This window comes from Danio rerio, chromosome 12 (assembly GCF_052040795.2).
Source record: "Danio rerio strain M-AB ecotype USA chromosome 12, GRCz13ab, whole genome shotgun sequence".
Lineage (NCBI taxonomy): Eukaryota > Metazoa > Chordata > Actinopteri > Cypriniformes > Danionidae > Danio > Danio rerio.
In genome coordinates this window covers 5,620,694-5,647,542 of record NC_141032.1, presented here as the reverse complement: position 1 = coordinate 5,647,542, position 26,849 = coordinate 5,620,694, and the positions used below count along the sequence as shown (strand labels likewise).

At 36.2% G+C, this 26,849-nt stretch overlaps 1 protein-coding gene and 3 non-coding genes across 5 annotated transcripts; all 4 read right to left on the bottom strand.

Moving 5' to 3' along the window:
* Window positions 1-1,389: 1,389 nt before the first annotated feature.
* On the bottom strand, window positions 1,390-25,155 carry kif22 (kinesin family member 22). 2 transcript variants are annotated; one of them, XM_087275176.1, is made up of 13 exons: window positions 23,620-25,155; window positions 20,827-22,411; window positions 18,595-18,722; window positions 18,352-18,506; window positions 16,035-16,244; window positions 13,180-13,573; window positions 11,706-11,826; window positions 11,118-11,238; window positions 8,977-9,160; window positions 4,708-4,793; window positions 2,813-3,034; window positions 2,098-2,157; window positions 1,390-1,671 (listed from the first exon to the last, which is right to left on the bottom strand). In XM_087275176.1, the coding sequence occupies exons 2-13, from the start codon at window positions 21,018-21,020 to the stop codon at window positions 1,642-1,644; spliced, it is 1,905 nt and encodes a 634-aa protein (XP_087131302.1). In that variant the 5' UTR covers window positions 21,021-22,411; window positions 23,620-25,155; the 3' UTR covers window positions 1,390-1,641.
* On the bottom strand, window positions 15,867-16,002 carry LOC137496868 (small nucleolar RNA SNORA30/SNORA37 family). The gene has a single exon (XR_015504815.1). It is a non-coding gene; the product is annotated as a small nucleolar RNA SNORA30/SNORA37 family (small nucleolar RNA).
* Window positions 20,645-20,780, bottom strand: LOC137496869 (small nucleolar RNA SNORA30/SNORA37 family). Its single transcript, XR_015504816.1, has one exon. It is a non-coding gene; the product is annotated as a small nucleolar RNA SNORA30/SNORA37 family (small nucleolar RNA).
* LOC137496870 (small nucleolar RNA SNORA30/SNORA37 family) lies at window positions 21,526-21,661 on the bottom strand. Its single transcript, XR_015504817.1, has one exon. It is a non-coding gene; the product is annotated as a small nucleolar RNA SNORA30/SNORA37 family (small nucleolar RNA).
* Window positions 25,156-26,849: the final 1,694 nt, after the last annotated feature.

Genomic DNA, 26,849 nt, shown 5'->3' with positions numbered 1-26,849 from the left:
GAGAGAAGAAATCAAATATCTGAAGCCTGAGTGATGTAACAAACAGATAAATTACTACAACGTTTTAAACGTTTAACGATTTTTGTTGTAGTTTTCTCTTGAATATTTCAAAATATTTAACATTTTTTCCAAATGGCTCATTACACTTGCAAAAACACCACAAATCGAAACACAAAAATGTCAAGAGCTCTCCAAAAAGCAACTGATTCTGGGGACTGATCATTTTTGGCTTAATTTGAATGGGAATGACATCTGTCGGATGTGAACACTTGAACAGTGAACAGTTTGCATCTTGAGGACAGCATGCAGTTCTCAGAAGTGCAGATGTGGAAAAGGAGATTTCTGAGAATGATCAGGATTCATACACATTTTTTACTACTAAAATTCCACTTTTCCATGATTTTTTCTATGACTTTCAAGTAAATTGTCATGACCTAATGTTTCATGCAATGTCTACATAAGCATGGTAAAAGAAAAACAATACATGTTAATATTACAGCATATTATATAAAACACACAACAATCTATTTAGTTTACATTTATTTATTCATTTTCTTTCTTTTCGGCTTAGACCCTTTATTAATCCGGTGTCCCCACAGCAGAATAAATCGGCAACTTATCCAGCATGTTTTACGCAGCAGATGCCCTTCCAGCTGCAACCCATCACTGGGAAACATCCATTCACACTCATACACTATGGACAATTCTAGCTTACACAATTCACATATAATGCATGTGTTTGGACTGTGGGGGAAACCCCGTCCCACACCAACAGACCCAGACGAGGCTTGAACCAGCGACCTTCCTGCTGTAATGCAATTGTGCTACCCACTGCACCATGTGACGCTTATTTTATATTTATATCTATGTAAAATGTATTTAGATCAAGATGTCCAAACTTGGTCCTGGAGGGCCGGCGTCCTGCAGATTTTAGCTCCAACTTGTCTCAACACACCTGCAAGGATGTTTCTAGAAAGCCTAGTAAGAGCTTGATTAGCTAGCCCAGGTGTGTCTGGATGTGGTTGGAACTAAACTTTGCAGGACACCAGCCCTCCAGGACCGAGTTTGAACATGTCTGATTTAGATAATGATTACGTCGCACTAATAATGTGAGAGCATGTGATTGGCCAAGGACAGAAAAAAGTAAAGACAATTAACCCATATTCAAGTGCACAGATATCCGTTTTCCATGACTTTTCTAAAACTTTGTGGGTATTTCTGTTTTTCCCAAACTTTTCCAGGCCTGGAAAATGGCATCAAAATTCCATGCCTTTTCCAGATTTTCCATGACCGTATGAACCCTGAATGATACACTGACTCAAGTCCTTTGAGATAAATTTAGGCATCCTATCCATTTATCTGGTGAAATAAAACCCAGTGAGCTTTGTATATGTGATGATGGCATTTATTTAGTGCCTTTATGAAATGAAACAGGTTCATTTACAGATTAAAAAGTTAAATAAAAGAAAAAATTGGCCTAGGTATGCAGGAAATTCACTGAAAAATGAAAACAAGAAAAACAGCAGTCAAGTATACACAAAGAAAAAAAAAAGTTTAAAAACTGTACACATTATATCCATAAAACACATGTAAAAACAAGTATGCAGGCTCTCCTCTTCAGTCACAGCAGCTCAAATTGCTTCACTTTCCCATACTGCTGAGAATATTGGCCTATGAGAGAGAGAGAGAGAGAGAGAGAGAGAGAGAGAGAGAGAGAGAGAGAAATAATAAAAACAAAAGACAGTGTGACCCAAAGGCGCTCTTCTAAATCACATTCAATTGTACTTTCATTATTTATTCCACATATTTTTGTTAAGGCACCAAAAAGACTTTAATGAGTGTGTTTATATGCACATTCTTAAACTGATTGTTTAAGCTGATGTGTAGTCAACTAAACACATTACCCAGATTTCTTTTACCAGTCAAGTTCAAAAAGAGCTCAGAAATACAATCAGAGCGGGCTTTGCTTAATACACAGATTTTACAGTACTTGTAAATTCCTTAATCCGTGTTTTTATTAATAATTATTGTATCATATACATTGTTTTTTTTATTATTTTGTTCATGTAATCTCAATCAGTGATGCAAACAACATACCTTTATGAAAGAAGAGAATCGTTTAACTGTAACACCTTCGATTTTCTTCAGGTCTTCCACCTACAAAAACAAAACATATTTCAGTATTTAAAGTTTCTTGAATATCCTTGTAGCGTATTTGTGATATCTATTGAGTACAATAACATGCAACTGTTTAAGTGTGAGCTGACAATGTCACTTACTTTACTTTTTGATGTTTTTTTGTTATTTATTTATTAACATTTTACTCAAAACAACAATTTCAAAAAGATTTGAAAAACAGAAACAAATTCCTCGCTCACTGCACGGCCATTTCTATACAATATTACATACATTTTTTATCTGTTTTACATCCTATTATTCAAACGTGTGTGTGTGTGTGTGTGTGTGTGTGTGTGTGTGTGTATATATATATATATATATATATATCTTCCCACACATAGACTTTATTTGGGTGGGCAGCTGAGATATATTAACGGCTGCACTAATGACAGATTTTTTTTTATTATTATTATCCTTTTACACTTTTTTTGTATAAAAAATTATATAATAGAAATAATTGCCAAAACTTTGTAAGTTGGCCAAAACACGTGGGAGATTCAGTAACATCACACCAGCAAAAGTTTATCATTTTCCCAAACATCAGCAAGCAAGAGTGACTGCTCTTGTACAACAGTTAATATGGAGTTTGTTACATTTTATCCCCTGTAAACTCCTGCATAGCTCATCACCATACCTGTGTGAAGTCTCCATTAATCTCTCTCCATCCCATGATGAGTTTGGCCTTCTTGTCTCCGATCTGCTGCAGGCTCTTGAGCTCCTTCAGAGAGCCCGAGTTGAGCGTCTGCAGGATCTTCTTCCTGGACTGTTCCAGTAATGCTGGATCCAGACGGGACTCCCAGTTGACATCTTCAACAGGATGAAGATCCACACCTATGTTTTCCTTTCCATCACACACCTAATAAGCAGACAAAAAAAAAAAACTTAATCCAGTTTCAAGTTATACATCTCAGTTACAGCACAGCTGAAAACATACCACTGCTTTTTGAAAAATCCACAATGATATGAGAGAAAATTAGTTAAAACAGACTACAATCTCAAATTAATTTACATTTTCTTTATTTTGCACAGAATTAATTTATCGGCATATTTAAGGAATGGCTTTTTAAAAATATATGACCATACCATATAAACATACTACAATAATTCAAGAAAACCTGCAATATTTTCATTCCTCTTTGGAAGGGTTTTTGATCCTAAACATTTTAAATATCTCTAAAATGCATAGTTGAGTGTTTCACCTTAAGCTTTTTGGACTGATTACATTTATATTTGTTTCATAAACACGGTTCTCTTAATTTGAGTAGTAGAATTTGACCAACCAGATAATAAACAACAAGAAAACAGACTTCAAGTTGTATGAATAAACATTGGATCTCATTTACGAAACATGCATACGCACAAATTTGATATAAACATGTATAAAATTAACCAATATTTAATTAGATGTTATTTACAAGGTGAAACGCATCTAGAAAAAAAATAAAAAAATTAAACACAACAACGTCAAGGTCAACTTTATTTATTTAGCACCTTAAAACAACATGAATGTTGACCAAAATGCTTCACAAACATGGCAACAATAATAAACAATTCAAGAGACAGGACAATATAATTACAATAAAAAATTAGACCTAAAAATAAAATGTAAAAAAAAATGTGTATAGTTAATGACTTAAATAAAAAAACAAATAAAATCTAATTTCTATCAATAGGCCAGAGAGAAGAGGTAGGTTTTGACCGATTCTTTTAAAAACACAATGTAGATGAAGCTCTAATTTCTAGATGCAACGTGTTCCAAAGTTTTGGAGCATAGAGTAAAAAAGCTTTTTGTTATCAAGCGGCATCTAGAAACAATTAGCAGAAGCTGAGCAGAAGACCTAAGGCAGGGGTGTCCAAACTTGGTCTTGAAGGGCCGGCGTCCTGCAGATTTTATCTCTAACTTGCTTCAACACACCTGCATGGATGTTTCTAGAATTCCTAGTAAGAGCTTGATTAGCTAGCCCAGGTGTGTCTGATTGGGGTCGGAACTAAACTTTGCAGGACACCAGCCCTCCAGGACCGAGTCTGGACATCCCTGAGCTAAGGGATCTTTGGGGAGAATACAAACTTAAAAGTTCATATATAGGCCGGGGTAAGTCCATGTACAGCTTTAAATACACATATAAAATTAGAGGGCCAAATCAATTTTTTAAAGGATGATTGTGTGTTTGGAAGCATGAAAAACTGTGACTCTGTCTTTAGATTGTGGACAGAAATGCTTCCTGATGAAAGGCTTTTAAAGGACATGATCACAACTAATGAATTGCATGAGCCACCTTTTTTAAAACCGGTTTTCTATTGACATCAAGTTTTGCAAGGTGCCCTAGCGCATCTCAAAATAAATAATAATAATAATAATAATAAAATAAAAAAAGGAAAGTTTTCCTTAGAACTTCATGTGCATTTAATACATAAAAACCTTATGCTACTATTACTGAATGAGATCCAGTGTTCTTTAATGAAAAATGACTGACAAATTTATTTGGATGATTAATTAATATGGTCCACTGTAAAATTGTGCACACTGACCTCCGTTTGGACACGTTTCTTCTTAACCAAGGTCTGTGAGGGTTTGCAGACCACTGCACACTGCTGTAAGGGCTGCACCTGAGACACTGTTTGAGAAAAGAGAGAGGACCTTATTTCTTAAATACAGCATAAACTTGATGCTCACATTTCCAAAACTTGCACTTCTTAATGTATCAGTTCACATTATCAATTCAATTTAATTCACCTGTATTTCTCTAGGGCTTTTACAATGTAGATTGTGTCAAAGCAGCTTCACATAAAAGATCATAGTGAATTGAAACAGTGTAGTTCAGTTTTCAGAGTTTAAGTTCAGTTCAGTGTGGTTTAATAATCAACACTGAAGAGCAAATTCAATAATCAATATAAAAGCCCCAATATACTTGAAAAGCAATCGAAAAACAAACTGATGTTGCATAGTGAACTAAAATATGGAAAAATAAAAAAATTGTCAGAAAAGAAACTCTGTATTTGATGCTGTAAAGCTGCTTGCTTCAAAGCACTATACTGTATAAAAGCAGAGCTCATGCAAACCTATTCACACCTCTACATTTAGTCTGCATGTAAATGAAATCTCTTAGGTGGTCTGAATTAAATGGGAGCTTTAATGCCGTTTAATGACGTCAAATAAGTCTCCGCTGTCCCTGGAGTGTGTATGTGAAGTTACAGCTCAAAATACCACACAAACACATTTTATAACTGCCTCTTTTAGGCTTTGATCCAAATTATGTAATTTCGGTGACTATCACTTTAAATTCAATTGAGACTGCTCTCACAGCCTCTTAAAAAATATTATCTTAGGCAGCTATGGTGCTTAAACCTGAATGGTGAACGGCTGCTTCTCACTAATGAGGGAGTGACAGTCACTAATGGGTGGGGCTTCCCCCCTCTGATAATATGCACAATGTCAATCAAAGTGTTTCTACACTGTTAATATAAAGTGTGACTGAAAATAATAGATTAAATCAAATTTGACCATTAGAGGCTGAATATATTCATACAATGCAGCTGCACAACTGTGTTTGAACCTCTTTTAATAGTGATTTTTGCACAATAAGTCCCCCTTAATGGTTTTGCAAAGTGAAAAAGATTTCTTTAAGGGCACTGCAACACATCACCCTCACTAAATTATTACATTTGGGCCAGGTAATTAATCAAAGACTATTTTCATGCACATTTTGTCAGTAAATACAGCCCTAGTAAGCCTCCAGCACGTTTAATTGGCCAGCCCTAATTTACATTAAGCATTTCACCATAGTTTAGGGCAGATCACTGGAGCAGCTGCAAACATAAAATCACCTACAACAAAAAGACGAAGAATAATCGGCTTTTAAACAGATTTAAAGTTAAAAACAAAAAGTGTGGTATAGTTGTTTGACCCCTGGAGATTATATCATCTGACATCCTTTTATTAGAGCATCCTAAACCTGCACCATGGTGGTTTTAATGCAATAGTGGTATCAGACAATAACTTTGGATGTTGATCAAAATACTATAATGACACATAGCTAGCAGTTGTATACAAGTTTATTATTTGACAGCTTGAAATTAAAACTTTTACATGCATAATTTAGCCTATTTTTGGTCTTGGTGATGATTAAATTCATCATGATGCAACAAGGCACATCTCATCTCATGTCTGTATCTGTGCAGCGATCAAAATGAAGGAAAAAATCATTATTTTAGAAGACGACAGAAGAGGAAAGAAACACCCAAATCCTGCAGTTATATCCTTTCAGCTACTCTCAAGCAGAAGACAAAAGACTGATTAAAGCAAAACCATGTCATTCTTTCATTTTTATACCTTTGATCATGAAACAGAAATGCACCTCACTTCTCTCACTTTCTTACTGAACATGAAATCATCCATCGCATTAGAGTTCTCAGGGTGATTTAAAGGCAGGTTCTTTAATGTTTCAAAAAAGGTGAGATGCTTCAAGACGTTGTTTTAAATGAAATTAAGAGAACAAAAAATAATGGAAAAATGCTTGATGACCTTCACCTCATATCTTTAAGGTAATCATATGGGCTTTGATGTAACAGATTCATTCACAGATGCAGGAGCTGCATGATTAATCATTAAGACTCAAACACCTACACAGTCATATTTCTAAACAACAACACAACATATTTTAAACTTTTTTTGAGAATTTTTACAAAATTTTTTACAAAAATTTATACATAATAAAATCTGCATGTTATTGAAATGGTCATTCAAACCAAGGAAAAAAAACTAAATAATAATAATAATAATAATAATAATAATAATAAAAGAGATGACTAGAAATTAGGCCTGTCACAATATTTTTTGTGTTGTTGTATGCTATACTGCATCTATATATAGCGCTAAAGAATATTGTCATTTTAAGACTAAGATTTTATGCCATTCATTATATAATGCCAGAATGACAATATAATAATAACCTTAATGAAAGTACACTCTGCTAAAGAACACAGTATTTTATTATGCATTTTAACAATTTATCAATTAGGCAAACCCATATGCTTAACAAATAAATAATATTTGCTAAAAAAAAAAGTGCAAGATAAGTTAGTTTTTTTTTTTAAAGTTACAGAAGCTTCGATATCTGCCACCAGATCAATTTTTAGTTGTCAGACACTCAAATGAAAATATACTATAGTATACTTTCATCTATATACTATATAGATTTATAGTAAATACTAGTGTTTTTTAATCTTACTGACACCTCCAACAGAGATAGAGGGTTGTGCAATTAGCTAAAATGTCGCTAGAATTGGTTTTGTATGGGCGATACACACTCACTGGCCACATTATTAGGTACACCTGTACAACTGTTCATTAATGCAAATTTCTCATCAGCCTGGTCTAATCAGGCATGGTTGTTGGTGGCAGGCGGGCTGGTCTGAGTATTTTAGAAACTGCTGATCTACTGGGCTTTTCACGCACAACCATCTCTAAGGTCTACAGAGAATGGTCTGAAAAAGAGAAAATATCCAGTAAGCGGCAGTTCTGTGGGCATAAATGCCTTGTTGATGCCAGAGGTCAGAGGAGAATGGCCAGACTGGTTCCAACTGATAGAAAGGCAACAGTAACTCAAATAACCACTTGTTACAGCCGAGGTGTGCAGAAGAGCATCTCTGAACACACAACACGTCCAACCTTGAGGCAGATGGGCCACAGCAGCAGAAGACCACACCGGGTGTCACTCCTGTCAGCTAAGAACAGGAAGTTGAGGCTACAATTCACACAGTCTCACCAAAACTGGACAATAGAAGATTGAAGAAACGTTGCCTGGTCTGATGAGTCTCCATTTCTGCTGCCACATTTGGATGGTTGGATCAGAATTTGGCGTCAACAACTTGAAAGCATGGATCCATCCTGCCTTGGATCAACAGTCTAGGCTGCTGGTGGTGTAAGAGTGTGGGTGATATTTTTTTGGCACACTTTGGGCCCATTAGGACTAACTGAGCATCGTGTCAACACCACAGCCTACCCAAGTAATGTTGCTGACCCTGTTCATCCCTTTATGACCACAGTGTACCCATTTTCTGACGGCTACTTCCAGAATGATAACACACCGTGCCAAAAAGCGCAAATCATCTCAGACTGGTTTCTTGAACATGACAATGAGTTCACTGTCTTCAAATGGCCTCCACAGTCACCAGATCTTAATCCAATAGGGCACCGTCGGAATGTGGTGGAAAGGGAGATTCACATTACAGATGTGAAGCCGACAAATCTGCAGCAACTGTGTGATGCTATCATGTCAATATGGACCAAAATCTCCATATTGTATCTGATGCCAAGAAGGTTTAAGGCAGTTCTGGAGGCAAAAGGAGGTCCACCCTGGTACTAGTAAGGTGTACAATGCACCACCAAAAATGATTGAGGTCATGTCCATGTGTTGAGTGAAGTCGATATATTAATTATTATGACAGGCATACTAGGAATGCCTACTTCCTCTAGCAATCAACCTGAAGAAAGTTGTAATTGTCTAAAATTGTAGCCATGTGCAACTTTCCTTTGTGTAAATGTTATTGCTATGCTACACTAGTTGCAGTTTTATACTTTGATTCCTGACAGTCTGAGAAATTTTAAATCAGTGTAATAAATCATTAAGTGCCTTCAAATTTGTTCATTGACATTTTGTAAAGCACGCTTTGTGATAAACTTGGCATTTTTGTAACTAGCTACTCTTAGAAATTAACTTGTAGTGTAGCTAGTTACTTTTAAAAGTGTAATTTGACAGCAGCAGTAGCTTTATGAGCAAGAAGGAGGCCATGTCTTACCCTGTAATGGAGTAACAACGGCCTGCTGTTTGCGTGGTTTGGCGGCTGTCGACTGTTTTCTGTGTAGGGGCGGCAGATCGGTCTTGAAAAGAAGAGCATCTTTGGACTCTTTCTCAGTGGTTTCTTTCTGCTTATTAAACATGTTGGCTTTGTCCTCCAGCTCCTTCTGTTTCTCCTTCAACATCTGGAGGAACAGCAGATCATGTATTTAAAAGTCATCCACCAGCAGTTTCAGCTTCTGCCAAAGCATTTTCCCAAACAAAGTACTTATGTCTAGTTGAAAACTGGGTTACGGATCATGCGGACTTCAGTACAGTTCACAATTGCTATTAGTAATCCGACCTAATTTGCAATCTGTCCCAATATGATGGATTAACTGAATCTGTCTCACTGCTATTTCCACAGAAACAGCTTTAGCTCTATTCGGACGGGACTAGTTTTAGTGGGGGACGTTTGAGACATTTCTGTTTTATAGACACATTGTGATTCTAATCCTGTCCAAATCTGACATGTTTGTCTTTTTTTCTCACACGACCTAAAAATTTCACAGCAGATTACCTATCCGCTCGTTAAGTGTGACGTCAAGTAAAGTGGCTTCCGGGTTCAAGCGCTCTATCAAACCTTTGTGGGGGGACTCAACAAAATGGTAATACACATTTTTAAAGGGAAGTAATACTTTCGAAAATCACTATATACAGTTGAAGGCATAGGGGGGGGTGGACGAGCGCGTGCACGTCTAGAACATGCTGACGTGAGACGTCTGCTTTAGCCAATCAGAACAGACAGACGCGTTCACGTCCACGCGGTTTATGAGAATAAAACTCTTTGAATATTTTTCCAGACACATTTAGCTGATAGAAATTAGGCAGATAACGTTTATCTGTTCATCTTAATACCAACCGTGTAAATAATTACCGATAAGATGCGTATGATAAACAGTTGTTTGTTTATCCTAAAGCTTTGCGTGTGCCCGTGAAACAGCCCGTGAGCGCCAGAACACACATATCATGTACATCTTGACATGGCAACAGGGTTTTCAGCGCTGTGTTAGCCATTTCATTACTTTAATCCTGAACACCGGCAGAGTTGTTGTCTCGAACACTGTTTTAAGGCCGCCGTCATTTACGATCTCCAGCAGTTGGTCTTCTTCTTGCGCGGACATGCTGGATTCAGCTGGTCACGTATCCATTTCCTAGCCGTTTGTGGGTCCTTTAAGGTTGGGAAGTAGTGCTCAAACTCCTTTAACAGCGAAGACTGATGATCGTGCACCAGCTTGGTGAGTGAGGGCGCAGGCTCAGTCTCACACAAAAATCCTCGCTAATGTTTGAAACATGTCCAATATGCCTCAGTTTGGCTTTAAATGCAGCTACTTTATCTGCCAACTTAAAGATAATTCATTCTTGTGCGGCCCGGTACTGATTGATCCACGGACCTGTACCGGTCCGCGGCCCGGGGATTGGGGACCACTGCTGTAGACTATCGTAAAAAACATATATAGCTTAAAGGGGCTAATAATTGACCATGAAATGGTGTTTAAAAAATTAAAAACTGCTTTTATTCTAGCCGAAATAAAACAAATAAGACTTTTTCCAGGAGAAAAAATATTATCAGACATACTGTGAATTATTTGCTGTCATTTATAGATAGATAAGATAGACAGATGCATACATACATGTATATGCTTCATATTCGACAGCCAGAAGGTGATCAACTTTATATAAATTGTTAAAATATTGCTGTTTGTAACGCAGCAAGTCCAGCAGACTGTTGTGTACAAAATGATTTTATATACAATTCACTTGAATGTGTGATATGACAAAAAAATGGCCACAAATGAATATTTTCGTAATTCAAATGAGTAGCGGCTTGGACCAGAAAACCATATTTCATGTCATGACATAAGCAGATTGATTTTCAGCAAACTCAGCAGTCCTGTGAGAAATCTATTTGCGTTCTGAATGCTAATGTCTGCGATTGCTAGAAAACGCATTTAAAAATAAACATTTTCTTATGTTTTGGACGCTGTGATCTTCAGTACAATCTTTAGCACGCAAATATTCAGGTTTTCGCACCCAAAAAATGGATGTTTGCAAGCATGTGAAGAAAAATTCTTTTAAGTTAAACCACACTAAAATTGTTACCTGGATTTCTTTTCGGGACTGTGCAACAGTTTTGAGCAGGTTGAGTCTCTCCCTCTCAGCTGAGCCCATCATCATCTTCTCCAGAGCCAGGAGTCGGTCCAGAACTGATGAATCTGGTGAACTGAAACGTTTCGACTTTTAGCACACGGGAACATCATTTGTGTGTTCACACATATGCATATACATTTATGCGTGAATGTATACATATCATATATTTTTATAACGATTATATTTAAAATTGTGCTGAAATAAATCAATTTAACTTCACACAGTAGGGATAATAATTTAGAAAAAAATAAATAAAATTTGAAATGCTTTCCTCAACAAAACAATTTCATCTGATATTATGTTTTGTTCTAGAAGTGAGCTAACCCTTTAAAAGCCATTCACAGCATCACTAAAAAAGCTAAGAGATGTTCTCCCTATTAATGCCCAACATGGCACACTCAGCCTGTGGTTTTCGCTATAGGGAGTTTTAATTTAAGCACCAGCTACCAAATCCTGGCCTACTGCACAAAGCCAGGACCTGTTAAAAGTGCTCACTCATACAGTGACCAGTTGACCAGCCTTCACACGTGCTGTCTTTACCTCTGTGGATGTAAGGGCGGTGATGGGGAATGTTCAGCTTTCTTCCCTTCTTTGGATCTCTTGTTCTGGGGTTCACCAGAACCTCCAGCCTCCTGTTCCTCTCTGGTTCTCTTTCCAGGAGCTACAAAAGCAAAATTGTAAACAGTGAAACATTGCAAAATGTTGCTTCTTTTAAATACTGCAGTAAAACCGGTATTTTTAAGTCACGATCATGCTAAATTGAGTGGGGTGACTGCGAAACTACATATTTAATGAACAGGATTCATACACATTTTTTACTACTAAAATTGAACGACTTTTCCAGGGCTTAAGTAAATTTTCATGACCTAATGTGTCATGTCATGTCTACGTATATGTTGTAAATAATAATAATAAAAAAAGAACAATATTACAGCATATCATAAAACATGCAACTAATACATATATATACATAAGTATATAAAATGCTCACACCACACTACTACTTTGTCCATGGCCAAACATATGCTTTCACATTATTAAAGACAACTAACCCATATTTAAGTATACAGTTATTTGTTAAACTAATTTCCATGACTTTTCCAAAAATGTTGTGGGTTTTTGATTTTCCAAAATGTTTTCAGACCTGGAAAATAAATTAACAAAATTCCATGACTTTTCCAGGTTTTTCATGGCCGTATGAACGCCGAATGAATGATAATAATAATATATATTTTAAAGACAAAATAAATATTGTTTTATTATTTAAGGCTGAATGGTTTAAGAAATACGGACATGCAATAAATACTGTTTGAAGTTATAAGTACTAAAAATTATTTTTTCAAATCAACCCCTTTTAACAAGCAAAATTCATTAGCAACTGCAGAACAAACAAATATTTGTTAAATTTTTTCCAAAATAAAACAGATTTTTTTACTTCAGTTTTTATAGGTTACATCCCCATTGTTCTGACTTACTCAACATGGAAAAGAAAAAAAAAGAAAAACAAAAACAGAGAAAGAGAAAAATGGAAAAGAAAGAAAAGAGAATGAAAGAAAATAAAGAAACAAAGAAAAAAAAAAGACCGAAACAAAAGGAAAAACTAAAAAAAAAAAGAAAGGAAAATAGGAAGAAAAAAAGAATAACAATTTTTTTTTAACCAGACCACTATTTAAAAATATAAATAAAAAGTTGCAGTAAAATTACAACACTTATGCCTTTATTTCTTCTTCAGAACCATAACCCATCAGGATTTTATTTTGGCATGTTGCTGCTAAAAAAAAAAAAAAAAAAAAAAAAAAAAATATATATATATATATATATATATATATATATATATATATATATATATATATATATATATATATATATATATATATTTTTTTTTTTTTTTTTATATATATATATATATATTTTTAAATAACCAGTTGGAAATGAGCTTTTATACCAAGACCATGCAGCCCTAAAACCCAATTACCGTTCAGAAAATGATATCTGATAAAACTGCACTGCTCACCAATCGTAGGGGCCAAAACAGTTTCTCTGACAAAAGGCCGATTGACAATCTGCTTAGACTTTGCGGCGAAATTAAGTGCAGAAAAGGTGTCAAAGTAGTATTTGTACTCGGGTGCGATGTTTGTGATCATGACAGAATGTGCGGATCCACCCAAAGAGTCCTGCAGCAGGCGGGTGAGTTTACTGTCTCTGTAGGGCACGCGGCCCCCAGCCCCTGTGTTCAGAGCGTCCACCACCTTACTGAGCGTGAACAGAGACAAGTTGATGGCTCCGCTCTCTTTCAGACGAATGCCCTGGTTTCCTGTGCGCCGATTGTCCTCTGAACCGGCAAGATCCACCAAATAAAGCTTTCCTGTTTGCTGTCTGTGTGGCGGACCACGCTGAGACTTCACCACCTGAGAGGACAAAACATGCATGTGTGTGAGATCTTTTTCTAGACTGTTGACAAGTTGCATTCACATCACTTTAAATATTCTAGATTCAGTTTGAAGGATTTATTTAAATTAATAATGCAAAGTGATATTACAAAGTATATACAAATAAATTAGAGAGTGAAATTCAATACCTTTTAAGACCTTAAGACTCCATTTTTAAGACCTTATAATCACTTTTCAACCAGAAACACTGGCGAGATTTCACCTTTCAGTCTATTTTCTAAATATTATTGTAAGAAACTAATCCAAAATGAAAACATTATTCACATACTGAATAAAAATCTATTTATTCTAGCTAATTCAGCAGGTTGGTGCATATAGAACGGCAGAAAAAACTTGCCCTGGTTACTGCAGTAAAGAAAGCAGCACGATGTCAAATCTAGCAGGATTTCATAAACTACACAGCATCCTGATATTCACAGATTTAATTCAAGCATACTTTAACATACAACCATACACTGAATAATCAAAAATGATATAAAATTTAACACCTTGTAAAATAGCATTTAAGACTTCTTAATCCTTTAAGGGCCTTTAAGTTCTCTACATTAATTTATCAACTTTTAATACTTTAAGACCCGTCAGACACCCTATATAAAAGGTCGGCTCACACGGTGCGATTTTTTTTAATAATCCTGAACAATTGCAGCATGTCAGACTGCATGAACATGGCTCCCACGTCACACTGTAAAATCTCAGCTGTTATAAAGTCAGACTGAGTGGCAATGAAGATGCACCAAACACAAAAAAAACACCCCCTGGAGTCTTCCACCCGTGACACTATACCACGTTCTAAAATGAATCCTCACAGCAAATGTAAACAATCTGTAGTGGCAATTTTAACAATAAACAATAAAATAATAAAACCAAAAAAAAAAAAAACAGTTTTGCCATTTCCCTGCGGTCATTTCAAATATTGCATGCATTGAGTCACTAAATTCAGAGCTCCTACTGGTTCTTTTGTTGTCACTCATTGCAGCTGTTGTCACACTGCAAAAAATGGTCCGAAATCTGACACTGCTAGAAAATCAGAGGAAAAATCTGATTGCAATGGGCACTAAGCAACTGTCAGTGAACATGTCAAACCAACGATCAAAGATCACAGATTTAAGCCTAGGATTTTAGGAATCTTTTAGAATTTCCCAAATTTGTCCCAGATGACAAAATTGTGGCTGAAATCTAACAGAGTAAGCAGGGCTTAAGTTAAAAAAAAAAAATAATAATAATAAAATAAAATAAAATAAAACAGATATATAATATTATACGTTATACATCATGTACACTAAATTAAATCTATTATAGGTACATTACATTATTACATTAATCTATATAACTTATTAATATATTATAGTCACAAATATAATATATTAATATAAACTTTAATTATATAATGTAATTGTACCAACAAAAAAATCTCTGAAAATCGAGTCCTCTACAAGCTCTGTGTTTTGTAATTTTTCAGCTTTTTTGCATTCTATAAATCATAAGCTATGTTTTCACATATATTTACGCACATTTTGGACTATCCTATAAAAAATGCTTGATGGAAAAACCAAGATGCACACCAATTTCGAAAACGTGCATTAAAAGAATGTGTGTATAACAGATAATCTTTTTTAGAAAAAAATATGCATAAATTGATGAAAACACTTAACAAATAAACTTTGATATGTGGATTTAAAAAAAAGTGATTTTGTTATGAGATCATGTGATGATAAAAACTGCAAGTCCTTCATGCAAAATATTGATATGGCATATTTGGATGGAAATATAGCCAATGAGAATTTATCAAAATTGGTGGTAATCAAATGAACAAATAAAACTAGCAATTTATTCTTTTGTTTACTTTAATTATTTTTAAAATGGTTTTGTTTGCGAATCCAAGAGATTTACAACAAAACGTATTAATTAAAACCAGTCAAACTAAAGTTATTCATTTCCTTAATGAAATATTACAGCTCTTATTCAGTAATTATATTTACCAATATCTTTTAAATAAACCATATTTGTGAAAAGTTTAAGAACTGCACACAAAATTCAATAATTCTGCCAATTCAATAGCAGTCTTGAAATGCATATTCATCAATCATCATAATTGTAGTTAAATGTACAACCATCGTTTTGAGCCAAAATCCTTTTTTTCTCCACATTCTGAATTGAATAGATGATTAGAAATAATCTAGAAATGTCAGATTATATTTTGCACTTCTATCTGCATTTTCTGCATTGTGAAAATCATTTATAATACTGACATAAGTGTCCTCTCTCTCAAATGCACCCAGCAGACAGAGCGAAAATCTGGGGTTTTTCATGAGAGACAGATTTAATTTCAGCACCAGCTACCAAATCATGGTCTACCACACAGAGACCAGGACCTGTTAAAGTGCTCATGGAGAAGCAGAATGAAGAGAAGAGATCAAACCTTTATGAGGAGGATGGCGTGACTGCGGCTGGAGCGCTGGTTGAGTTTAGTAGAGGCTGTGGTTCGGTTGAGGCTCGCGGGGATGAAATGAGTGTCAAAATCAGCAAAAGATGAGAGAGGAGTGTGTGTTAACCCGGGAATGAGGATGTTTCTGTCCTTGTCTTCACGGATGGGCAGGTCCTGGGAACCTGGGGACAACAGATCCAGCACCTAAAGAGAAAACAAAAATCAATATTCCAGAGCAGCGCTCCACTGAAATGGGCTTTAAAGGTCCCATGAAATTAAAATAAAGTTCAGACGTAGTATCAGTATTATTAGTGTGTATGATATTTATGTGCTCAAAAACAGCGGCAACATTTAAGTTTAGAAAATATAAAACTGATATACACATGTAAAGCTTGCAGATTGTTGATGAATTGTAGAATTCCACCTAAATGGATCAACTATTTTATTTTGTCACCTCATACTTCAGTTTCTCATGAAATTGTGACCAATCAAATGCTCTCCAGTGCATCTGACATGCCCCGCCCCCTTCAAGATGCTTCACAATTGATGCTCTTGAGCTCAAACTCTCTCACTGGCAGAGCGGTGATAAAACAAAACACTACTGGCTGTTTTTTTTTTAGCTACACTGTTCCCCTTCTCATGTTTCAGTTGAGATTACAACAAACATTGAATTAAAAAAAATGCACATTTTAAAGCACTTCACAAGATCTTTAACTGTGTGTGTACTTTTTATATCCTGCTGGGGACTGAATGCACACAGATTCATGGGAATTTGTCACTATAGGGACCAAAATTGAAGGTTAAAAAAACATCTGGTCAAACACTACTGACAGATACAGAAATGAAACATTAATCTCTCTTCAGATTTCAGACACCTTCTCACGAAAGTAAATGCTTCTTAAGGTTATTTAGATACTTGTACTGTAAAAACTAACGCACATGCAATTCTTAATACCAAAATGTCCTGAATGTCTGCTCATTTTAAGGCCTTATGTTTAATAGCAAATTAGCAATTAAGACCCACGGAAATACTCTTATGCGTCGCTGAAGCCTGCCTGCTAAAAATGTAGTTTTGCAAACATAGTAATAAATTACATGTGTATACAAATTTACAAGACATTTCGATTAAACAATATTTGTACAGTAGTGCATGTGATGCTACATTTTTAAATTGGCTGCTAAACCATTAGCCGAGTCAGTATATAGTGTCTGGATTCATGAAATAAATAAAAAAAACAAATAAATAAATACGCATGCGAGTAGTACCCAGATGACCTACTACTTCTGGAGAGATTCTGAAGTGCGCACGCAATGGATGCTACACTATCCCATGATGCTACATGAGAGAAGTCATGAACCGGAGAGATTCAATGCAACTGATGTGGGTATGTCATGTGATGATGACAAAATGATGACAAATGGCGGATGTAGTTCATCGTACTATATAGAGCACATTTTTCTAACTGTTGTACTTTTCTAAAGGTCGAAAATTCACATCTAAATGAAGCACCTATTCGAGCAGTACCTGGTTTCCGCTACATTCATTCTTCCGTGGCGGGGCGCCACACCAAAATTCATCCCGCCACAGCTACATTGAAGCTTCTTAATTAAAATATTCGGTCGTTTTTTATTTAATACCGGGTTAAAAATCGCACTGAAAACGTATTAAAGGTAAGTCTATCGGAAACATTCATAAATATTCCTAGCAAATCTAATAAATGTTGGAGACATACTCTGTACATAAACGCAGTAAATCACACTTCAGCTGCATTTATTTGGGGGCGAGCAAGAAAATCTGCCCTTGAGCAGCGTATATTTGAGGGCGTGCAAGAAGTTTTGTCCACGAACAGACGAAATCGGCGCTCAAGCAGATTGACATGCTCGTAGGCTATTTCATGAATGCGATCTCGACTTTATACTGCGCCCATGACACTTGTCAATGAAATAACGCCACATGTAGTGGTAGATCTGTGTACAATGGCCAACAGAGTCTGCCGCCACAGCTGGAAAAAATCCTAGAGGAAACACTGCAGTAGGCAATTTCAGCCACAGCCATTGTCTTATATAGTATTTCTTCTTACTTTTGCAGTCAATAGTGACTGATTTTTAACATTCTTTAAATATATATTTTGTGTTTAACAGAAAACAAACTCAAAGGTTTGAAACCACTTAAAGGCAAGTAAACAGTGAGTAAATGATTAAATAGGTAGTTCATTAAACAAATTAAATACAGCAGAAGACACTTTTCAAATCCTGCCTCAACCTTTTAAACAGAAGACCAATTTCCACACTGAAAACTAAGCTGCTGCACCTTTTCATTGTAGATTTCCAAGTAAGACATCCCAATGGAGTACTCCCAACCATCTTGCTCTTTTTTCTGAGCTCCAACCAGATTGAAGACCTCCTTTACAGCTCTGGGAATAACGCCTGGCTGCTCTTGACTGCCCAGCATGGTGTGGGTCTTTCCTGAGGTGAAGAACAAGAATGATTTTAACAACTGTCAAAATGTAAAAGATGAAGTGACGGGGGTGGAAAAGAAGAGAAGTCCTCTAACCTGCTCCGGTGGGTCCGTAGGCAAAGACACTGGCATTCTGACCATTGAGGATGTGTGGGAGGATTGGCTTGACGGAGGTCAGAAACACCTCCTGCTGTGTGGTCTCTTCACCATGAAACACATCAAACCTAAAAATACACATGGACATAGATTTGACCCTTGTGACCTAGTCACTGAACGAAAAAATAACTGCATCATTTGCTTAATTACAAAATTTATGGATACACCAAAATTACTTATCCTAATACGTTTGTCAAACAAGTAGCTCAAGAAATTAATGGCAGATTTCCTTTAACCTCCTAGAACTTAGTGGCACATTTTAGCTCTTAAGTGGCGATTTAAAATACATTGAGTGTTTTATATTTTGTTAAAGAAATACAGTGTCATCCTGCAACTGTTTTGCAGCATATGAAACGTCCCAAACATCATTTTTAACTGTCCAAACTGGAAAAAAATATTGCGTTTACTCTCTGATAGTCAAAACATGTTAAAAAAAATTCCATGTTATATATGCAATATGAAAGTCAGGAAAAAGTGTTTTATGTAAATTCGGGCCACAAGTCCACATATATGGACATAATTTTTTTCTAAAAGTACATCATATCAAAAGATGATACTTAGGTTTTTATTCTAGTTATGTTCAAATAAGCCCAAAAAGCAAAAAGAAATAAAAAATGCACGTAAAAAACAACTTGGGCCGTAAGAGGTTAAATTAAATAATATATACACACACATACAGTAGTCAACATTTGAAGTAAACCAAAAATATTATTCAAAATTGTCCTAAAACAAGAATGGGTGTTATTCAATCATTTTGATGAAAGGTAATGATCCACTTCAAATGGTAAGTACTGTACTTTATTAGTTTATTTTTATACACGTACATACACACATTTGATACAGATTATATAGAAAGTTAAATATCTATGTACTAGGGATGTAACGGTATTGTAAATACCATCATACCGCAATAGCAATTTTTTTCGATAATACCGTAGTCGCATGACTCGATAAAATTATAGGTCCTTTGAGAAAATTTGCTCAGGCGAATAAAGCGAACGGGAGGTAGCGGAAACTACAATTCCCATCAGCCCAGACGTGGCCATCATCCTTTGCGGTCTGTTGTCACTACAGATCCAGTAATGTGGAAATGGAGTGTGCTGCTAGTAGCGAGAAGAAAAAGAGCTGGAAATGATCGAACCTAAAGCGGGTTTTAAATCGGATGTGTGGAAGCATTTCGGTTTCTCTCTAAAAATATACGAGAAAGGAGAAAAGGTGACAGACAAAAAAAAAAAAACTGGTATGCAGGCACTGCCAGACTGTGGTGAAATACATGTTGGGGAATACGACTAAAAATAGTCATGGGGACTGCAGAACACAGCACACTTGTTAGATTGATGCAGAAATTGACTTGTACCGCAAAGAGACCTCTATCTCACTCATGGCTTGTCCTCTCAAGTGGGGGAAAGAGAATGCACAACGTTACCCACTGCTGTCAACCTGGGCCAAGTCATATCTCTCTGTCCCAGAAACCTCAGTCCCAAATGAGAGGGGTTTTTTTCTGTTGCAGGGCACATGCCCAGAGATCCCAGCTTTTACCAGATTATAGTTATATGATAATTTTCCTTAAAACCCATCTCTATCTGAGTGAGTGAGTGAGTGATTAAATGTTGAATGTGATGAGTTTTCAACAATACTAAATTGAAACTTTATTTTTTTACATGGTTTAATAATTTTTTGTTATTAAAATTTAAAAATTGAAGTTCCGGTTTCAAAGCTTACAGATAGATGGCTAATTTGTATGTCATTGACACTTTTTTGGAGTATTTTCATTAGTTTTGTTTTTCCTGTAAACTATTCAATAAATACCGTACCGTGCCATTCATACCGAGGTATTACCGTATTTGAAATTATGATACCGTTACATCCCTACTATGTACCAAAATTGGTTTTGTATAGCTTAGTTTTAAGGTATGCTTGTTTGTATCACATATTAATCTTTGCCCAGCACTAAAATAAATGTGTATTTATTTTGTACACTTATAAAAGACTGTGTGTCTCTCCCTGATAATCCAAACAGCCATACGAAGAGCCGCTGGATTTTCTTCAAAGAGAGCTTTCATATCAGCACCAGCTACCAAATCATGGCCTACTGCACTGAGACCACGACCTGTTAAAAGTGCTTAGAAATAAAACTGAAGAAAACTGAACACTTTCAGCATTATGACTGACTGGTACTGCAGGGTCTCAGTGGCGTTCCTCCAGTTGATGATCTCCAGCTTCTGTGGCCCCAGACCCCGCACACAGGAGCCCTCGCTCTTCTCGTCCTGCTTGTCCATGTAGGGTCTCAGCCGGACGGCCACTCGAACACGAGAGGTGCGTTTGGATCCAGCAGCTCCATCGTTCACAGCAACACGCTGTGCCATTTCTGAAAGCCCAAACACACGCTTTAAACAATGAAGCCCAGTTGGTTTTATATTTGCAAATTCCTTTATTTTTTAAACAACAACACTGTCCCTTTATTTGCATGTATGTGATTGATAGATCACTTATATGCATATTTAAATGCATGCAATTATTTTCTATGTCTTCTATTTTGACCTGAGGATGCTCATCCCAAGGCCTCTAGAGCAGGGGTGCCCAAACTGTTTCTAATGAAGGGCCAAAAACCAAATATCATTGATAGCTGTGGGCCAAAGAAAAATGTAGGCCTACAAAACTATTATACATTAAAGTTACCATGAGTGATATCCTATTTTATTTCTTTAAATTTAAAAATAAATAGAAAAGATTACTTTATATCCTATTACCTAATGCAGTATAACCCTGTAAATGATAGCATGGCAATAAAAACAATCACATTTATATTATCACAATTGCTCCAAACCTGGATAAAAACAAACAAAATCACATTTCATTCAACTTAAATGACTGTGTGTCTCTCTCCGATAATCCAAACAACTATACGAAGAGCCGCTGGATTTTCTTCATAGAGAGCTTTCATATCAGCACCAGCTACCAAATCATGGCCTACTGCACTGAGACCACGACCTGTTAAAAGTGCTTAGAAATAAAACTGAAAACGATCAGCTTTCAGTGGAGTTCAATGCTGAATACATTAGTCAAGCAGAATCTGTCTTTGCCTTGATTTGCTCACCAAAGTCCTCTATCCGTCGGGAGACAGTATATACATTTTGAACTAAATCTGATTAAATGACACCATTGCAATTGAAACATTTCATTTCAGTCAGCTTTTTTTAGCTTATCAATACAACATACAAATAAAAGGTTAAACTAAGTTTCTCTAAATTATCCCCATCATTCTCACTCTGTTCTCAGATGCACCCCGCCAGGTGGCCCATGAAAAGGTGGCTTTCCATGGGCCACCTTTGCCCGCGGGCCCTAGTTTGGGTATCTTTGCTCTAGAGACTGTGCAGCAGCATTGATGAAATGCAAGACCTGTGAAGAGTAGGCATGGGCCGATATAAGATTCTGACGGCATGATAACCTTGGATAAAAATATCACGGTTTCATGGTATTGTGCTCACTTTCCTCTTTGAACACACTATATTTATTTTTAAATATTCTGGAGCAGTAAACATGTCAGGCTAAATAACTCAAATGAATCATTGACTTCTGCTGTCTTCATTTGTTTCAAAAACAGACATTTATTTACAATTAAAAACTGCATCATTGGATATTTTTCTTGCTGGAGATAATGTTGTCCTAAAAATAAAACAAAACAAATGTAAATAAAAAAAAAATCTTACACATACTTTAGGAACAGTATTACCAGAAATTTTGGCAGTTTTAAAGGGCCATGAAACCCCCTCGTTTCAGCAGGGTGTTTTCACACCTCTACTTTGGAAAAAGTCAGAAAAGTGGGCGTGTCCAGCTCTGTTTAGGGGGGAGTGTCGGAGGAACTAAAGTGGGATGGTGTGGGAGTGTCTATTTGGGCACGCGCGAGTTTCAGTCAAAATACACACACATGACAAAAGTGATGGTGTTTAACCTACATGGACATCTGTAGTCGAATTATTTGCCAAATTATTAAATGGTGGACTTTAATTGCAGTTTGGCTCTTTCATTCAGGGAATTCATTCATGCCCCTCGCGACAAACGCGATATTTGATTCGAGGATCTGCTCTAAGCGTGTATTTTTCATGCAATGTTTGATACCGCACGGCGAATGAGAATAAAAAACTCAGCATTTCCCGGAAACTTAGATGCACACGGCAGGTAGCGTCAGAAAACCGCGTGTGTTATTCCAGTCACAAAATGCGGTGCTATGTTTGCACTCAGTGCAATAGTTAACTTAATTCGATACGAACAAACTGAATAAACAAAGAGCACTGGTCGCTCACTTACCAAATCTGTAGAGACAGGACAATCACCAGCAACTAGAGCCGCGTCATTATGAAGAGAAGACTAACGTTACAAGCGAATCCGGATTTCAGCGTTTGCAGATGAGAACAGCTCTCAGGTAAACAATAATCCTCCTTAGACACGTAAGTTATTGTTGTCGAGTGTCGCGTACACTGTAATCCACACGTGACTCCAGCTGAACTCTCACAGAGAGAAAATGAAAACGAAACTTAATGGCAGCAAACTATAAAAGCAACACTTCACGCTTGTTTTGCCAACACAACGTGGCGTCTCTGGGGCGTAAACACGGTGACACTAATGAATATTAATGAAGTTGCACAATAGAGCGCGCTGATTGGTTTGAACCAAGCCTTACTCATGCATTAATGCATCAGACTGTAAGACGTAATAAGACACACTCTGGAACAGACGTCCAGTCTGCACGGTGGAATACACGCTATTATGTCATGACCGTGACGCAGCTTCAAAAATTCGTTTCAAACAGGAAGTACGAATTTGCTTGAAATAACGCAAAAACAACCAATTTACACTTTTTAGTGAAATATAGGTGTCCTAATAGTGTTTTTAGCAGTGTGGGACACATATACGACTGTCAACAGCTCAAAAAATGTGTTTTGGTGTTTCGTGACCCTTTAAAAGCTTGACTTCTCCAAACCGCGGTATACCTTAAGACGGTTATCCCATGCCTAGTGAAGAGACGATGCAGATCATAGAGGACAACGCACACATAATTAACTTCATTAAACATGCACACATATACATCACCTGTATATGCTATAAAATTGCAGGCTAATGATCTCTGTATATAATAACTTAAATTTGATTGTAGCTTTAACTTTTTATTTAACTTTTAATTGAATTAATGCTATAATGTGCACCTTTCAAAAAGCTGCTTTGAAACAATAATTATTGTAAATATACTTAAATTGAACATACTAAGATGTGTGAATATGCATGTATATGAAGAGCTCTATGGCAAAAGCCTCAAAGTGCCATCAAAAATTATCTTCTAAAATATATTTTTTTAGCTTCCTTTGTGTTCATTAATATCACTTTTATGCAAAATAAAATAGTTCTTTTTAAGTGAGGTTACGGAATTAACACATTAGGGTGAGAAAAATGCTCACTTTAGAAGATAGAGGTAAAGTTGGTTTTATATCAGTCTTTAAAGACAGATTCAGACTTTTTCCTTTATAATATAATTTCAGATTAGTATTCTTTTGCAAGGGAAAATATGTTATATTATGATTTTCAAAGTACAACATTGTTGACAGTTTATTAGATAGTGCTAATGTTGTTTTAAAGACATACTTGCATGCTAAATTCTGGCCGAATATTCAAACTGGTCTGGTAAACAATAAAGAAAGAGTTAATAGAACAAATGTGCAAATATTAAACCAACTTTACATTAATCTTTAGACAAAAATTACAACCGCCACCTGGAGTTTTTTTTTGCATTTGAACTCTTCATATTTTCCGAGTATGTGTGTATTTATTATGTCAGTGTTTTTATCGATCACTGTTGGTAACTTATTTATAAAATTCTCTTTGCGATGAATAAAGTAACTTATCTGTCGAACTTATCTTCATGGAAGTTACCACGCTATTGTTACTTTGAATATTCGGTCTGAAACCGCATGCAAGTATAACTTTAAAACAACATTAGCACAATTTGATTGACTGTAGAATGTTGTAGTTTGATAGTCGTTGGCTGCTATTATGATTTGCCCATGTTTAATTTGCAGAGAATAACGTTACTTTAATGAAATGACATTATTACGGAGAAAAACCCGAATGTGCGAATATAAAACCAACTTTACCCCACTCGTTAAACATATGCTACAGATATACAAATGACATACTTTAAACATAACATCGATTAATAGTAATATTAATGCTTTAAACGGAAAACGCTGCCGCTTTCTGAATGTTTATCCGCTCTGAGCGCGCGGCCGCTGCTGAATTAAAGGCCTGATGGGCTTTCCCCTTTCAAAAATCGCTAAACAACAACCGCTTTTTGCGAAACATACAACAAGTTTACCTCTTCACTTGTGCAGCGGCTAATCCAGTTCTTGAACGATATATAATTCACACTCGGGTACAATGTGAGTGTGTTTTTTAAAAATTACTCAATTCAATGCATCACTACTTCCGTATAAACTCCTTGACAATGGCGCCTCTCGGGTCGGCACGGTTATTTTCAAAATATAAAGTCTCCGCCTATTTTGCTCATTTTAACCAATCAGCACTTCTGAATTTAGAAAACGGAGTTCTTCTCCAGAGATTTTTCAGAGGAAACATACAACACGTAAGTTACTGCCATCATTCGGTGATGCTGGGGAAAAACTCGTTCTTCGTCAATCCTCCATTTCTGATATCACATTCGATTTGTTTTACTTTTTACAAATATATTTGAATAATAAACAAGCAAATTCATTCAACGTCCCCGTCAGCGACATCATGTGATGTGTGCGATGAAATCTAAACACGTCGTATTTTCAATATGGCTTCAAAAACAGCAATCAGTAAAAAGTGAATAGTCAAATCACTTTCAAACACTTACACTTTATATCCTTATATTTAATTATATTCTATATATTACTTTACATATTATTGCTCTTTTGTTGATTTTCATTGAGCCTTTACTCTTTGGTCTAAACTACAGCAGAAACACTTTGTAAACAATCTGCTTTATCTATATAAGTTTTACACTCTCACTTTCCTGATATTTACTATAGTAATGTAGAAAAATATGTTTTGTATTAAAATGTTCTGGTCCTTCAACCCTATCTTTTTATCTATTTTCAGTTTTTATTTCTTTCTGTCTGTCCATAGATTAACATTAATCAATGTCATCTATTACCTGATTAACAACAAAAGCTAACAAAGTTTTTATCTGTTTTCCAATTTTCTTTATATAATTATAATAAAATCTATACTCACTGGCCATTTCATTAGGTATTTATCAAATTTCTCATCAGCCAATCACATGGCAGCAACACATGGCAGCAACACTGCCTTGTTGATACCAGAGGTCAGAGGAGAATGGCCAGACTGGTTCCAGCTAGAAAGATAACAGTAACTCAAATAAGCACTCGTTACAGCCGAGGTGTGCAGAGGAGCATCTCTAAACACACAACACGTCCAACCTTGAGGCAGATGGGCTACAGCAGCAGAAGACCACACCAGGTGCCACTCCTGTCAGCTAAGAACAGAAAACTGAGGCTACAATTCACACAGGCTCACCAAAACTGGACAATAGAAGATTGGAAAGACGTTACCTGGTCTCGATTTCTGCTGCGACATTCAGATGGTCGGGTCAGAGTTTGGCATCAACAACATAAAGCATGGATCCATCCTGCCTTGTATCAGTGATTCAGGCTGGTGATGGTGTAATGGTGTGGGGAATATTTTCTTGGCACACTTTGGGCCCATTAGTATAAATTGAGCATCGTGTCAACACCACAGCCTGCCTGAGAATTGTTGCTGACCATATTCATCCCTTTTGTGACCACAGTGTACCCATCTTCTGATGGCTACTCAAGCAGAATAACGCAACATGTCATAAAGCGCAAATCAGCTCAGACTGGTTTCTTGAACATGACAATGAGGTCACTGTACTCAAATGGCCTCCACAGTCAGCAGATCTCAATCCAATAGAGCACCATTGGGATGTGGTGGAACGGGAGATTCGCATCATGGATGTGCAGCCGACAAATCTGCAGCAACTGTGTGATGCTATCATGTCAATATAAACCAAAATCTCTGAGGAATATTTCCAGAACATTGTTGAATCTCTGCCATGAAGGATTAAGGCAGTTCTGAAGGCAAAAAGGGGGCCAAGCGGGTACTAGTAGGGTGTACCTAAT

What these genes read in the sequence shown, in the direction of transcription:
- kif22 (XM_087275176.1), bottom strand. Translation starts at nt 21,020, where the DNA reads ATGGCACAGCGTGTTGCTGTGAACGATGGAGCTGCTGGATCCAAACGC. An exon ending in CGTTGTTACTCCATTACAGG is followed by an intron (nt 4,794 to 8,976) that starts GTAAGACATGGC and finishes TTTCTCAAACAG; the next exon opens with TGTCTCAGGTGCAGCCCTTA. An exon ending in AGAAACGTGTCCAAACGGAG is followed by an intron (nt 3,035 to 4,707) that starts GTCAGTGTGCAC and finishes TCTGCTTATTAG; the next exon opens with GTGTGTGATGGAAAGGAAAA.